The sequence below is a fragment of the Acromyrmex echinatior genome, chromosome 3 (assembly GCF_024713525.1).
Source record: "Acromyrmex echinatior isolate Ae372 chromosome 3, ASM2471352v2, whole genome shotgun sequence".
NCBI classification, from domain to species: Eukaryota; Metazoa; Arthropoda; class Insecta; order Hymenoptera; family Formicidae; genus Acromyrmex; species Acromyrmex echinatior.
Genome location: NC_141854.1, coordinates 5,048,134 through 5,061,330, shown reverse-complemented (window position 1 = coordinate 5,061,330; position 13,197 = coordinate 5,048,134). Strand labels below are relative to the sequence as shown.

The 13,197-nt window shown below is 29.4% G+C and overlaps 2 protein-coding genes across 2 annotated transcripts; both read left to right on the top strand.

Annotated features, from left to right (window-relative positions):
- Positions 1–662: 662 nt before the first annotated feature.
- Positions 663–7,106, top strand: PolI (DNA polymerase iota). The gene is made up of 2 exons (XM_011050982.2): positions 663–1,118; positions 1,207–7,106. The coding sequence occupies exon 2, from the start codon at positions 1,296–1,298 to the stop codon at positions 3,024–3,026; it is 1,731 nt and encodes a 576-aa protein (XP_011049284.1). The 5' UTR covers positions 663–1,118; positions 1,207–1,295; the 3' UTR covers positions 3,027–7,106.
- A 147-nt stretch (positions 7,107–7,253) lies between these two features.
- Positions 7,254–12,051, top strand: LOC105143010 (chymotrypsin-1). Its single transcript, XM_011050980.2, has 5 exons — positions 7,254–8,985; positions 9,784–9,946; positions 10,277–10,526; positions 10,812–10,949; positions 11,476–12,051. Exons 1-5 carry the CDS (start codon positions 8,931–8,933, stop codon positions 11,629–11,631), a joined length of 762 nt encoding a protein of 253 aa, XP_011049282.2. The 5' UTR covers positions 7,254–8,930; the 3' UTR covers positions 11,632–12,051.
- Positions 12,052–13,197: the final 1,146 nt, after the last annotated feature.

Sequence of the window (13,197 nt, the reverse complement as noted above, 5' to 3'; positions counted from 1 at the left end):
TTAACTAGAATAAGGGGCTCCGCACAATAAAAAGAATAGGGAACAGAAAACAGAATAAGAATTTCAACCTATCAGAAATCATGTATTATGGAGTACACAGTTTCTGATAGGTTAAAATTCTTATTCTCTGTTCCTTGTTCCTATTATTGTACGAAACCCCTAAGGCGTAGTAGCTGATACAATTTGATACAATTTGATTAGTTGATGCAAATTATGCTGCATGTGAAAGCAGCCTTACAATCGCAGAAAAGAAAGCAGAGTAGCAGATTAATGACTGCAGAGTTGTATTGGTCGCGTTGTTCCGTTCCACTATAAATTTTCGATCCATGGGACGCCAGCCTCACCAATCACGAACGTTTTCGCAGTTCCACATGGAAGAACACCTTGATTAGCTGCTAGTTTTCTGTTTTTTGTCTTTCTGTCAAGGGATGTGAACGCACCCTTAGGGACTTTGCACAATAAAAGGATCAGGAAACAGAGAACAGAGAATAAGAATTTCAACCTATCAGAAACTGTGTATTCCACAATACATGATTTCTAATAGGTTGAAATTATTCTCTGTTCTCTGTTCCCTGTTTCTTTTATTGTGCAAAGCCCCTTATATTTCTTTCATTATGCATAGTAAATTTTTTACAAAATGACAAATATGAAGTTTACTATTCTCCACGAGAGGTCTCTGTAATATTTCTTATCTGTTGATAGTTTTCATGACGAGATGAATGCGACCATCTTATATCTCGATAGGTCCGCATAGGTCTGCATAGATTCGGGAATTTCTTGTATACATCATCTGTATCTATGACAATTTAAAAACATGGCTACCATGTGAAAATGAATTGATTTACTGTAAACAAGTTTCTATCTGTTTGTTATGAGAGCTTTGTTTTGCGGTGTCGATTGCACAAATCGCCGATTGACAGAAACGTGCCTCATACTTTGAGATTGGATCGTAGATCCACCGAAAGTGTCAAACAATTTTCGGGAGTGAAAACTCTCACACGAACTAACAGTAGCACAGGTTCTGTTTCTCACGCGCAACTGATATCCTCATTGCCTTCGATCCGTTATCTGGAAATATTTTCATCTTGCTGCGAAGTTGAAGTGCATTACAAATTCATGTAAAAACTCTTTTGAAAATAAGAATTATCAGTTTCTTATTTGAAACGCTTTAAGATCATTCATTAATTATATATATCTCTATTGCAGATGCAGTTTAAGAAGTTCTGAAAAGTGGAACGTGAGAATTTTGTACAGTTTTTATCATTTACAAAGGTACTGCTCTGTAATAAACATCTATGGATACTGCAGATTTTGATATTATGCACCATTCAAAAACCATCATCCATTTGGATGTTGATTGCTTCTATGCTCAAGTGGAAATGATTAATCATCCTGAATTAGAGGGAAGGCCATTAGGTGTGCAGCAAAAAAATATAGTGGTTACTAGCAACTATCTGGCAAGAGAATATGGAATAAAAAAATGTATGTCAGTGCAAGAAGCTTTGCGCTTGTGTCCAGAGCTAGCTTTGGTAAATGGAGAAGATTTAACAAATTATCGTCATTATTCGACTAAAATATCTGAAATTTTGCATCAGTTTACGCCATTAGTGGAAAGACTGGGCTTTGACGATAATTTTCTTGATGTGACATCAATTGTAGAAAAACAGCTCAAATCTCAGAATGATACAGAACTTGATATGAGCAACTCAAGTACAGAATTTGAAGATTTAAAAGAACTAAGCAAGATATTTGGTCCTTCTGAAGAGGAATGTCCATGCGGTTGTCATACACGCTTGATTATTGGCTCGAAAATAGCAGCTGACATAAGGAACCGCATTTACGAAGAATTACATCTTACGTGCAGTGCTGGAATAGCACACAATAAACTTGTAGCTAAATTAGCAGGATCGTTAAACAAACCAAATCAACAGACATTAATCTTTCCTTGCAGTGGTCCATTATTGCTCTCGACGATAGGTTGTGTATCCAAGATACCTGGTGTTGGACAAAAGACTACAGAATTATTATTATCAAACAATATAAGGACAGTTGACGATATACGTCGAATACCTTTAGAAAATCTGGAACTAAAAATTGGCATTGATCTAGCAAGACGACTGAAAGACAATGCAGAGGGAATTGATGAGACAGCAGTAAAACCGTCTGGAAAGAAACAATCCATAGGTCTGGAAGACGGATTCAAAAGTGTGTCGCTGGTAGCCGAAGTAGAGTCACGATTAGGTGCACTATTAAGAAGATTAACAGAATTAGCAATGGAAGATGGTAGAATTCCTATTGCTATGAGAATAACAGTGAGAAAACATGATTTGAACAAACCCACTTCAGGTAAGAGAGAGACTAGGCAATGCGCATTGCCGAAACATCTTTTACCATCCACAAAAAACGGCGTATACGATCATAATAAAATGTTGACACTTGCCATGAAGCTATTCCATCGAATAGTCGACGTCTCCAAGTCATTCCACTTAACACTTCTGGGAGTTGCGTTCACGAAGTTCGAGGAGAGATCATATGGCAGGAGTAGTATTGCACCTTTTTTGTGCAAACAAGTTGCCGTCCATTCCGTTTTAGACATCAGCTCTGAAGAAGGTATTTCTGAAATGAATCAGGGATCACCAATGAGTATTAATCAAGATAGCAATGACAGCTCAGATCAATCAGCGATGACCTTGGTGAATACTGCTACTTCAAGTCTTTCGTGCTCACCAATCTCAAAATTATGCATGGCAAGTCAGAACACGGAAGATGATTTACAAAACGAGGTAGAACCACTACCGAAGAAAACCAAGCTGGAAGTATGGCTGAGAGGTCCTCGAGAATCACCAAGTAATGAAATGGCTGGTTTGAAATTGAGTCCTTCATCACCAATGCAATTATCACCTACGGTGGATACTACAGTCTTCAAAACTCTGTCCATTGAGAGGAGAGAGGTCTCTCGTTCTTGGCCCACAACCAGCAAACCAAAACCAAATAATATACTTAAATACTTCATAGCTAATAAGTGACGGAACTGTGTGACCTAGTATTGAATGTCGCGTTTTCACATATGCACTTGAATTGACAACATTAAATGACAGCACCATATAGTATTATGCAGGATATGGTTCTTAATTTTTACTATTTTGGATGCCAAATTCTAGAGTATAAAACATGTTATATGTGACAAATTATCCCATACAGTCTTTTTTCTAAATTATTACACAAATTGAAATACATACAAGTTAAAAAGATTTACAGTGTCTCTCTCTTCATATACATTTATTATAGGGAATGCATCTAGTGTTTTGTTTCATTAAAAGCGGAAGGGATACGAACAATATCAATAAATATTAATTTGAATCTGAATATATCGTATAAAAAATAAACTTATATTTGCAATATTTTCTTTAAAATGTTATGATTTGGAAAATAACTTAAATAACATTGCTTGAAAAAAAAACATCAGAACGGAATCAGACATTTCTCATAATTTTTGGATGCTGAATATGAGTGCATTTTCCAAATTGCTTCATCACTAATATAATTGCTATCACAATTTGAAGAAATTTATAAAAAAAAAAGCTTTTACACATTTTGTCATATTATAATGTATGACGTACTGGAAAAATTGTATTGCAATCAAAATTAAGCATATTAGGATTCTCAACTAAAAAGATTTTCAGTTATGGGTAATAAGATATTCAAAAATTATATTAAATATGGAGTCTATTGTGGAAAAATGAACCAGTCGTTGACAATTTACTATTACGTTTCAATTATGGTTAGTTAAATGTAATGATTTTTTAGACCGTTGTAGACGAATCCGATGTAAAAATTGACGAATTCAAAAAATTGACGAATTGAAAGATATCTATACATTTTGTAACAATTTAAACATTTTTTAATTTTGATCTGCTGTATTGAATCTGTTATTTTGAATTCGTTAATGTTAACACAAGTTCATATTTAATGAAACACAGATTCGTATTCAATGATAAAAACACTTATATGTTTAAATAAATATAGTTGACTTAATTTACGGTTTTTCTACAATAGACCTTGTATTTAACAATTATAAATATTAACCACAGCCGACTAAAAATCTTTTTGAGAGCTGAAAATCCTAACATATACTTAATTTTAAAATGAGAAAGAAAAAGGGCTACAAGCCAAAAAAATTATTTAATTACATCGTTAATATTGGATAATTTTTATTGCAATAAAACTTTTTCAGTATATCATACATTCTAGTTGTAATGCAAAATACCCCTTACAACAAAATTTTTCTTGCAAATTGAATATCAAATTTCTCAAAGAATTGTAATGCGATAGAACAATTTGGAAAACGTATTCGTATTCAGCAACCAAAAAATGATAAAAGATGATTAGTCTTGTCCCAATATTTAAAAGGAAATCTTTTTTTTGTTAAAGAATGTAATCAATCAATGTTTACATGTGACATATATATATATTTTTTTTATTTTGTTGTGCTCTAAATTAATGTCATGTACAACCAAGAATTCTAGAATAAGAATTATCCTGCATAAGTTTTTCTTCTGTGCCTTTGTACCACATACATTTTAATTCTTCAGGGTGCATTTGCAAATTTTGCGTAACGGAATATTTTGTGTGTGTATATGTATGTGTATGTGCGTATGTGTGTATGTATACATATGTATATATCTGTCTTCAATTGCATTTAATATATTGTCCCAGTTTTATATAGCATAATGCGACTAAAGAAAGATCATAGTTTTATATTGATCCATTATACAGTCCATATTATTTTTAATTATTTTTGACAGCAACAATGAAAAGTACACTAACGATATTTTATAATTATTTTTCATATTAGTTTATTAGTGACATTAAAAAAATGTGTTTAGTTAATCACAATATAATTTAGTTTGATTACAATTGATAAACGAAAAATTTTCAGGAAGACAATCGTCTTAAAGTTTTAATTTTGCAGTTACAGTATATTTGTTATCGATGCTGTGGTCTTTACTATGATGCAACATGAACTGTATTCATTTACTGTAACGTATATTTTTTTAAGGATAAAATATATATATTAAGACCAATCTGTTTTTAATTGAATAAAATTAATGAAAAGATTATATTTACCTTACTATATAGTAAGTTCAGTTATTAAATAAGTATACGTTTATTATTCTGTACGTAAGTGAAATAAGGTGCTGACATTCGATGTTGTAATCCTGGATAGATAAGTAATTAATATAATTTAATGTTTTGAAAAGAAAATTCTATTTTTAGTACTGTTAAATCAAGGATCGAAAATGATATAATTTCGTGAATTTAATTTTCCTTGCTACAGACATGCAAAAGGGGATCTTATGTTGGTTGTCGCATTTTCATTGTTATAAATAAAAGATAGAGATCTTCATGTATATCCGTAGCATCGAAATCTATGGTTTATTCTTTTTCCACCTCAAGTTCTAAACTGGTACAATAAATTAGAGTAAAACAGGTATAGTTTGTTTCATTCTAACATATTGCATTAGTTCAGAACTAGTTCAGAATTCTTCGAAAAAGAACAGACCTTCGAATTCACAATTTATAAAATATTGCTTTCGATCTCTGCTTGTGTAATATATACGTTGAACATCGAGTGGTAAATATCGCATAAAAGAAATACTCGGTTATTCCCGCCAATAGCCATTGGCGTGGAGCTTCTTTCATTGAGACGTATTTAAATATATATGTAATTATTCGAAAGACAGATATACTAGACAATCATAAAATTTGAATGCCATTTCTTAATATGTGTGTGGCATACGGTGATTATTGTGTGTATAATATATAATACGCGCACGTGCGCGCACATGGCATAAATGTGTGTGTGTGTGTGCGTGCGTGCGTGCGTGCGTGTGTGTGGTGTATGTGCGCGCGCGTGCATACACACAGGGTATTATTAAAATTTGCGACTCAAAATATTACAGCAAGGAAGTTTTTTCAAAAAATTAAATAAAAAAGTTATTTATAAATTTTTATTTTAAGCAATAGTTTCTGAGGTACAAGAGTTTAAATATAGCCAGTTATGAACTACATTTAGATGAAGTATTAGAGACTGCGCACAATCAAAGGAAGAGGGAATAAAGAATAAGAATTTTAACCTATTAGAAACCATATACTGTGGCATACACAGTTTCTGATAAGTTAACATTCTTTGCTCTCTTCTTGTTGCCTATTCCTTTGATTGTTCGCAGTCCTTTAGTGAGCGCGCTGAAATGCGCGCTTATCAGTGCTCATTAATACTCCACACGCGACTCGTGAATAGATGACCATCTAAACGTAATCTATAATTGACTAAAAAAGTTATTTGTAAATTTTTTTACTTTAATTTTTCAAAAACCTTGCTATAGTATTTTGAGTAAGACATCCTATATATATCATGAAAACTATCTATTGCGGATTGCGTGATACTGGACATCTATGCGGAAGTTACAATTTTACTTTTTATAGATACTTAAAAAACATTTGTTACCTATGGACAAGGGAGTCTACAGGTAATAAATCGAAATAATGTAGCTTTTGTATTTGCAAAATATTCACTAAGATTGCTTACATTGTTTAAGAGAAAAAAGAAAAAAAGGAGAACAATGGCTGTATTTAGTTTGGGCACTGACACGCTGTAAGTTTTATTCTATCTTTATCATATTACTTGCGGAAAGAAGATAAGATGAAATTTACAATACGTGAATGTTCAAACCGAACGCAGTCAATATAGCACATGATAAAGGCTCTGCTATGAGCTTTTTTATTTTTATTTATTTTCATTATTATAACATAAGCGAAACGGTGTCGTCTTTATTTCTAATTTCTGGTTGTGAGTATCTATATTTGCATATTTTATACGGACTTCGTTTAGGCGTGATTACGAGCGTTGCAAAACACCGTGCATGGGTCAACGTCGAAGTCGAAATCAAACGCAAAACTTCGTGCTTGGAATAACAATATGTCGAATATTGGTGCGAATGTTTCAGTTTCAGCGCGATATGTAGGCTTTGACTCTTTGATAATGCAACGTCGCAATTCGCGTTATTTTCGATTTATTTTAATAAAAAAAAAAACTTAAAATGCAACATTATTGTGTCTGTTAATTCTGCGACCTACCTCCGAAGTTCCTTGTATAATTATATGTTAGTTAAGTATTCATAGGCATTTACATTTTTCACGAAAGAGGATTGTAACTTTCAATCTTTTGTCTAAAGGTCAATAAAGTAATAAGTGTAATGGAGACAGTAAGATAAACGAATATAAAAGAAGATAAACGGTTGTATATACTATATGACGTATATGTATTTAAATTCATACTTATTTAAATCGTAAACAAATGAAAGTTTATTTAAAAAATAAACTTTCATTTTTTTTTTATTAATTAAAATATAAAAATATTCGAAAGGTATTCGTACGGATAAAATAAGATTTTTTGATATTATTTTTAAATTAATTTTCTATTTATCTTCTTATTATTTTGTTTTATTTTTTTTCGTGTTTTTTCCGACTTAAGTAATTCATTGAATTTTTAAGAAAATGCGTCAGAATAGTAGCATATCAAAGAAACACACGCGTTATCGAATCACCAGACTTGGCAAATGTATTAGGAGATAAGTGTGAGGTTGAAGTGAATTTTATAAATATCTCTGGCGCATATCGCTTGCCGTGAAATTGAATAACTAATGACGTGATATTGCGAAATATAAAATTATCGCGGAATATAACACATTTTGCTTGCGACAAATTCGCAATACGGAATAAAGTCATTGCTCAAATTTTCTTTATACAAACATGCAAAACGTAATCTTTAAAAATATCGCCAATATATTTCATTTTTATAATGTATTTCATATAAATTAATTTATATAATGTATATTTTTTATATTAATTAATATTAAGTATATATTTTATATTAAGTGGAAGTACGCATGACACGATGAAAAATAATCGATAGTTAATTAGACGTCGAATCGATATCGATGATCCTGACGACAATTCGATATCGATTCGACATCGATTCAAGTTATTTCTCATTGAGAATTTAAACACGTATATATGTATCACAAAAGTTTCTTTAATAAATTTATTATTTATATTAAATTACGTTATTAAATTACGTTTTTCTAAATTTTGTAATAATTAGTATTTTTTGTAGCAATAATTACACCGTTATAATAATTACAATAATTGTATCGTTAATTATGTAATTGTATTTTGTCTTAAGTTGTGTTCTTTGAAAATATTTGAATGACAATGATAAAATAACACTTAAAGGAAAAATATGTTTTAAATAAAATAATTTCAGTTTTTTTACAAATAATTCTGAATGCATAAAATCACAATAATAAAATATAAATATATGCGAAAAGAATAGGTATATACAAATGATGCTTTTACTTATTTCATTATTAAACTCATAAAAATATAATGTATCAGTAAGTAAATTATCTAAATAAATTTTAATAATTCAATATATTTAGACTTTATATTACATATATTATCATTAATTATTGATTATTGCCATCGTCATTGATTATTGATTTATTACCATCTCCATTGCCTAATAGTCCAAATCAAGTTTAAATTGCAATTTATATATTTTAGCAGTACGCATTTTTATACAGCAACGATAGCAACTATATCCGGTCATAAATTTTCGTAGCTACTGGCACGACAACATATCATTTTACCTATCGCATCGCGCATGAGATACATCCGGACAATGTATTTTCTTTTTATGCCCGGTGTCTGACCTAAATTTAAATGTCCAACATTTCCTTAATTATCATCGTTTACTGCGTATATAAGAGCTGGTGGTAAACGAGTGTAAAAATTAATTGGTATTAAATTATCAAACGCTATAGAAAACAAAGTAAAGTTCTACTGATTAATTTTATTGTCTGCTAAAAATGTTATCGCTACTCTACATTTTAAGTATTATTGCAAATATACATGAATTGTCAGGTAAGAATATATTATAAGATTCCTATATATTTCTATACATTGAAATTTTTTTACATGTTAACACGCATATTCAAAAAATATTAACTAATAAAATGTATGCAGGATCTCTTCTTTTTGGATCATAAATTTGTAATAAATTGTTGAAAAATTCAAGATCCATTTTCGTTGAAAATAATTTTATTTAGAGATGCATCGGATATCTGGCTAGCATTTGTGGTTTTTGGCAATACACATGCATCCGAAATTTTATATTAAAATGATGTGTAAATATCCTAAAAACTTTTATTATCATTGATATATTTTTTTAGAAATATATCAGTCAAAACTTTTATTATGACTGATATATTTCTAAAAAAATATATCAGCGATAATAAAAGTTTTTAGGATATTTACACCATGATGCACATCGTTTCAATATAAAATTTCGGCCATATATATTGCCGGAAACTAAATATTAGCCGGATGCATCCTTTGTTTTATTAAATTACATATAAATTAAATCTATATTTAAATCTTAAATGTATTAAATAAAATTAAAAGTTTATTTTACATATTGTTATTTTTTGTTATTTATTGCAATTTATTATCGCGATTATTAATAATTTATTGCATTTGTGTGTGATGCAATTTGCACATTAGAATCTTTTTTCAATTTATTAAATTAAACAATAATAATAAAAACATGAAAAGCAGTCGAAAATTTTGATATAAATTAATATTGAACATAATTCTATTTTAAGTAAATAGTAAGATATTACGAAGTCTTTTTATATGAAAAGTTTTTTTATAATTACGTAGCCGACGAGTCAGTTCAACAAATCCCAAAAATCGTGGGCGGCAAACTTGCCAATGAAGGACAATTTCCTTATCAAGCATCTCTTCGTTTAAACAATAATCACTTCTGTGGAGGTTCCGTGATAAGTAAAAGACACATCCTTACAGCTGCTCATTGCATGTCAGGGTATATGTGATAACTGTTCTTAGAATAGATTATTTTACATATAATAATATATTTGTATTAACAATTAAACAAGACACTTTCCTAACACATGTATAATTAATTACGTATTTAAATTTATTTTATATTAAAAACAATATGTAATTAATAATAATATATGTAATTAATTTTGATTAATATTATCATATCTCCTAAAAAATAAATAAGCTTCAATTCTTTTTATATTATAATATAATTATGCCTAATTATAATATTACGGTAAGAGATAATTGTTTGACAGAATTATTATATACGGCTAATTATTATATATAATTTTATAATCTTTGTTTATAGTCTTGATAACGCGGTTATCACGGTTGTATTGGGCACAAATACTCTAGACAAAGGTGGTGATCAGTACTTCTCGATCAAGAAATGGGTACATCCTTACTATAATTCCATCCTCATCTGGCATGACATCGCATTAATTAAAGTGAACAAAGATATCGTTTTTGGAGACAAAGTAAAACCAATTGCTTTGTCCACCAAAAACTTTGATAAATCCGATTATCCGGCTACATTGTCGGGCTGGGGTACTACTAATGTAAATATAAAATACTTATTTATTTGTCTATTATGTTGAGAAACATAAAAATTTTAGCTTTGCATATTTATAAATTATAATAAATACAATACATGCATATACATTATATATGGTACATATAAATAATAATAAGATCAAGATTGTCCGTTTTCTATACATTTGAAACATTCCTTGTTAATTAAATAATAAAGTGAATTAAAATGATTATTTAGTAATTCGAATTATTATTTAAATAATTATTTTTCAAATTAATTTAAATAATTATTTATGTGTGGGTTATTACAGTATCCGGGAAAGACACCGAACGATTTACAATATATCCAGCTCAGGGTCATCAATCAAAAGAAGTGCGTAACTAGCAGCTATCGCATCACCAAAAATAATATCTGCACACTCAACACATGGGGCGAAGGCGCCTGTCACGTAAGTAAATTCTAATCTGATTGAGTACTTAGGAAGAGAGCCTTTTCGTTACGAGAAGCATGATATATATTTATCGTACATTTTTATAAATACAATTTATATATATCGATAGCATTTAGCACGATATATTAAATGCTTAATTGAAAATTGTAATTGAAGAATTTTTAAATTGAAAAATTCTAAATTATTTTCATTACAGAAACAGTATATATTTTAAAATATAGAAACAATGTATTATATATATTTTTAAATTATATATATTTATATGTATTATTATATATACATTATATATATTTATTATATACATTATATATATTATACATAATATATATTTTTTAAAGATAATATGTTTTAAATATAACATATACATCGAATATTAATTTAATCACAATAATCGTTTTTAATTATACACAATACAGATATATGTATGCAGTATAAATTGCAATTATAATTAATATTCGTTAAAAATCAGAAGTCAGAATAGCATTTACCAAAAAAATTTGTTATATTCTTCATATGTATGTAGGGTGATTCTGGTGGTCCTCTGGTGGCCGACAATGAGCAGATAGGTGTAGTGTCCTGGGGAATACCTTGCGCTAAGAATCAACCAGATGTATTCACGCGAGTTTCTTCCTATTTGATTTGGATCAACGACTGTATCCAACAGGATAAATTCATATAAATGGATTGCGAACATTTTTATAACAATTACAATTTTACATATAACAATGATAAATATATTCTCTATCAAAAATTGGTCCTCATTCTGGCAATAAAAAGATAGATAATTGTTAAATAAAATAGTTAAAAATAATTTTATTTCAACTACGAGATCAGCACTTACAGCGTATGATTTTTTTAAAGTAATTCGTTACTATAAGTAATTTCGTTTGCATGTAATAAAGAAAATGAGGAAAAATATTTTATGTAACTATAAAAATCTTTTCTTCCAGTAGGATATATTTATTTAAATATGTTTCTTTACGTTATGTAAATCCTATTTAACTCATTTCTAATAGAAATGAAATTGTGAAATAAATAATGTAATCCGAATAATTCAAGTAATGTAATGAATAAGCTAATAAATCGAATTTTCATTCTATATGAGAATTAATAATTAAACATTTATAAATAACTAACTCAAGTTGAGGAGAGATTTTCAAGCAAGTAACTTAAACTTTGTAGCTGCATGCCGAGACTAAACAAACGTGTTGCACCGTCTGTGTGTTCCAAATCATTCTTTTTCTTAACTTGAAACCATTATAACTCCCTAGTTGATGTTGAAAATTCAACAAACGACGATCAAAAAGATCGGAAAAGGAATACACAACGTACTTTCTCAACAATTTATCCGCATAATATTAATATAATATTATATCAAATAGAGTAATATTTTTGTGCTGTGTTATAGAAGCAAAGTGAAATATATGATTATATAAAAATAATAAAAACATTACAATTCATTATTTATCAATTGTTAAATTACTTTTCTTTTTCTTATATTATGCAACTACTTGATAATATTAGTGATAAACGGGACACAAAACCGGGACATCCATTCGCAATGCGTATTTCATAAATGATAGCCTACGCTTTCCAAGTAATATGATCTAGATAAACTGAATATTGCAATTGTACATAATTGACATTAGCATAATTTCAACAACAGTAGACAGTATGTCGTGTTAAGCAGACTGAACCTCTTAGTGTGTGTGTGTGTGTGTGTGTGTGTGTGTGTGTGTGTGTGTGTGTGTGTGTGTGCGCGCGCGTACGCACATGTGTGTATATATACAGAGATTCATAAATACTTAATGCACAAATTAGTTGCATGCATATTGAGGTATATTAAATATTTTCGCAGAGGCGACCATATTTCATATTTACCTATCATAATTATTGATTATTCGGTAATAATTTAATAACAATTAATTTCTCACAATAATATATGTAAAGAAATACAGTATTTTATTATATGTACATTTAGATACATGTATACATGTATATATGTATTCTAATCATTAAATAGATTAAGATTTTAAGAAGGTGATTCCTTATATTTTTTAAATTTAAGACAAAACTTCATATGGCTATATATATGACTACATATCCGAAACGGTTTATTATTATATTCGAAGACACAGAATATCAAAGACTGTGTTTCGTTGCATGTATAATGTGCATGATGTATTATTTTAATATTCTGTGGACAAGAATAGTAAAATCATCGTGCACGTTATGCGTGCAACAG

Bases quoted from the DNA above. Each gene is read 5' to 3' on its own strand.
- PolI (XM_011050982.2), top strand. From the start codon at position 1,296: ATGGATACTGCAGATTTTGATATTATGCACCATTCAAAAACCATCATC.
- LOC105143010 (XM_011050980.2), top strand. From the start codon at position 8,931: ATGTTATCGCTACTCTACATTTTAAGTATTATTGCAAATATACATGAA. The intron at 8,986-9,783 runs GTAAGAATATAT...ATAATTACGTAG, and splicing joins AAATATACATGAATTGTCAG to CCGACGAGTCAGTTCAACAA. The intron at 10,950-11,475 runs GTAAGTAAATTC...ATATGTATGTAG, and splicing joins GGGGCGAAGGCGCCTGTCAC to GGTGATTCTGGTGGTCCTCT.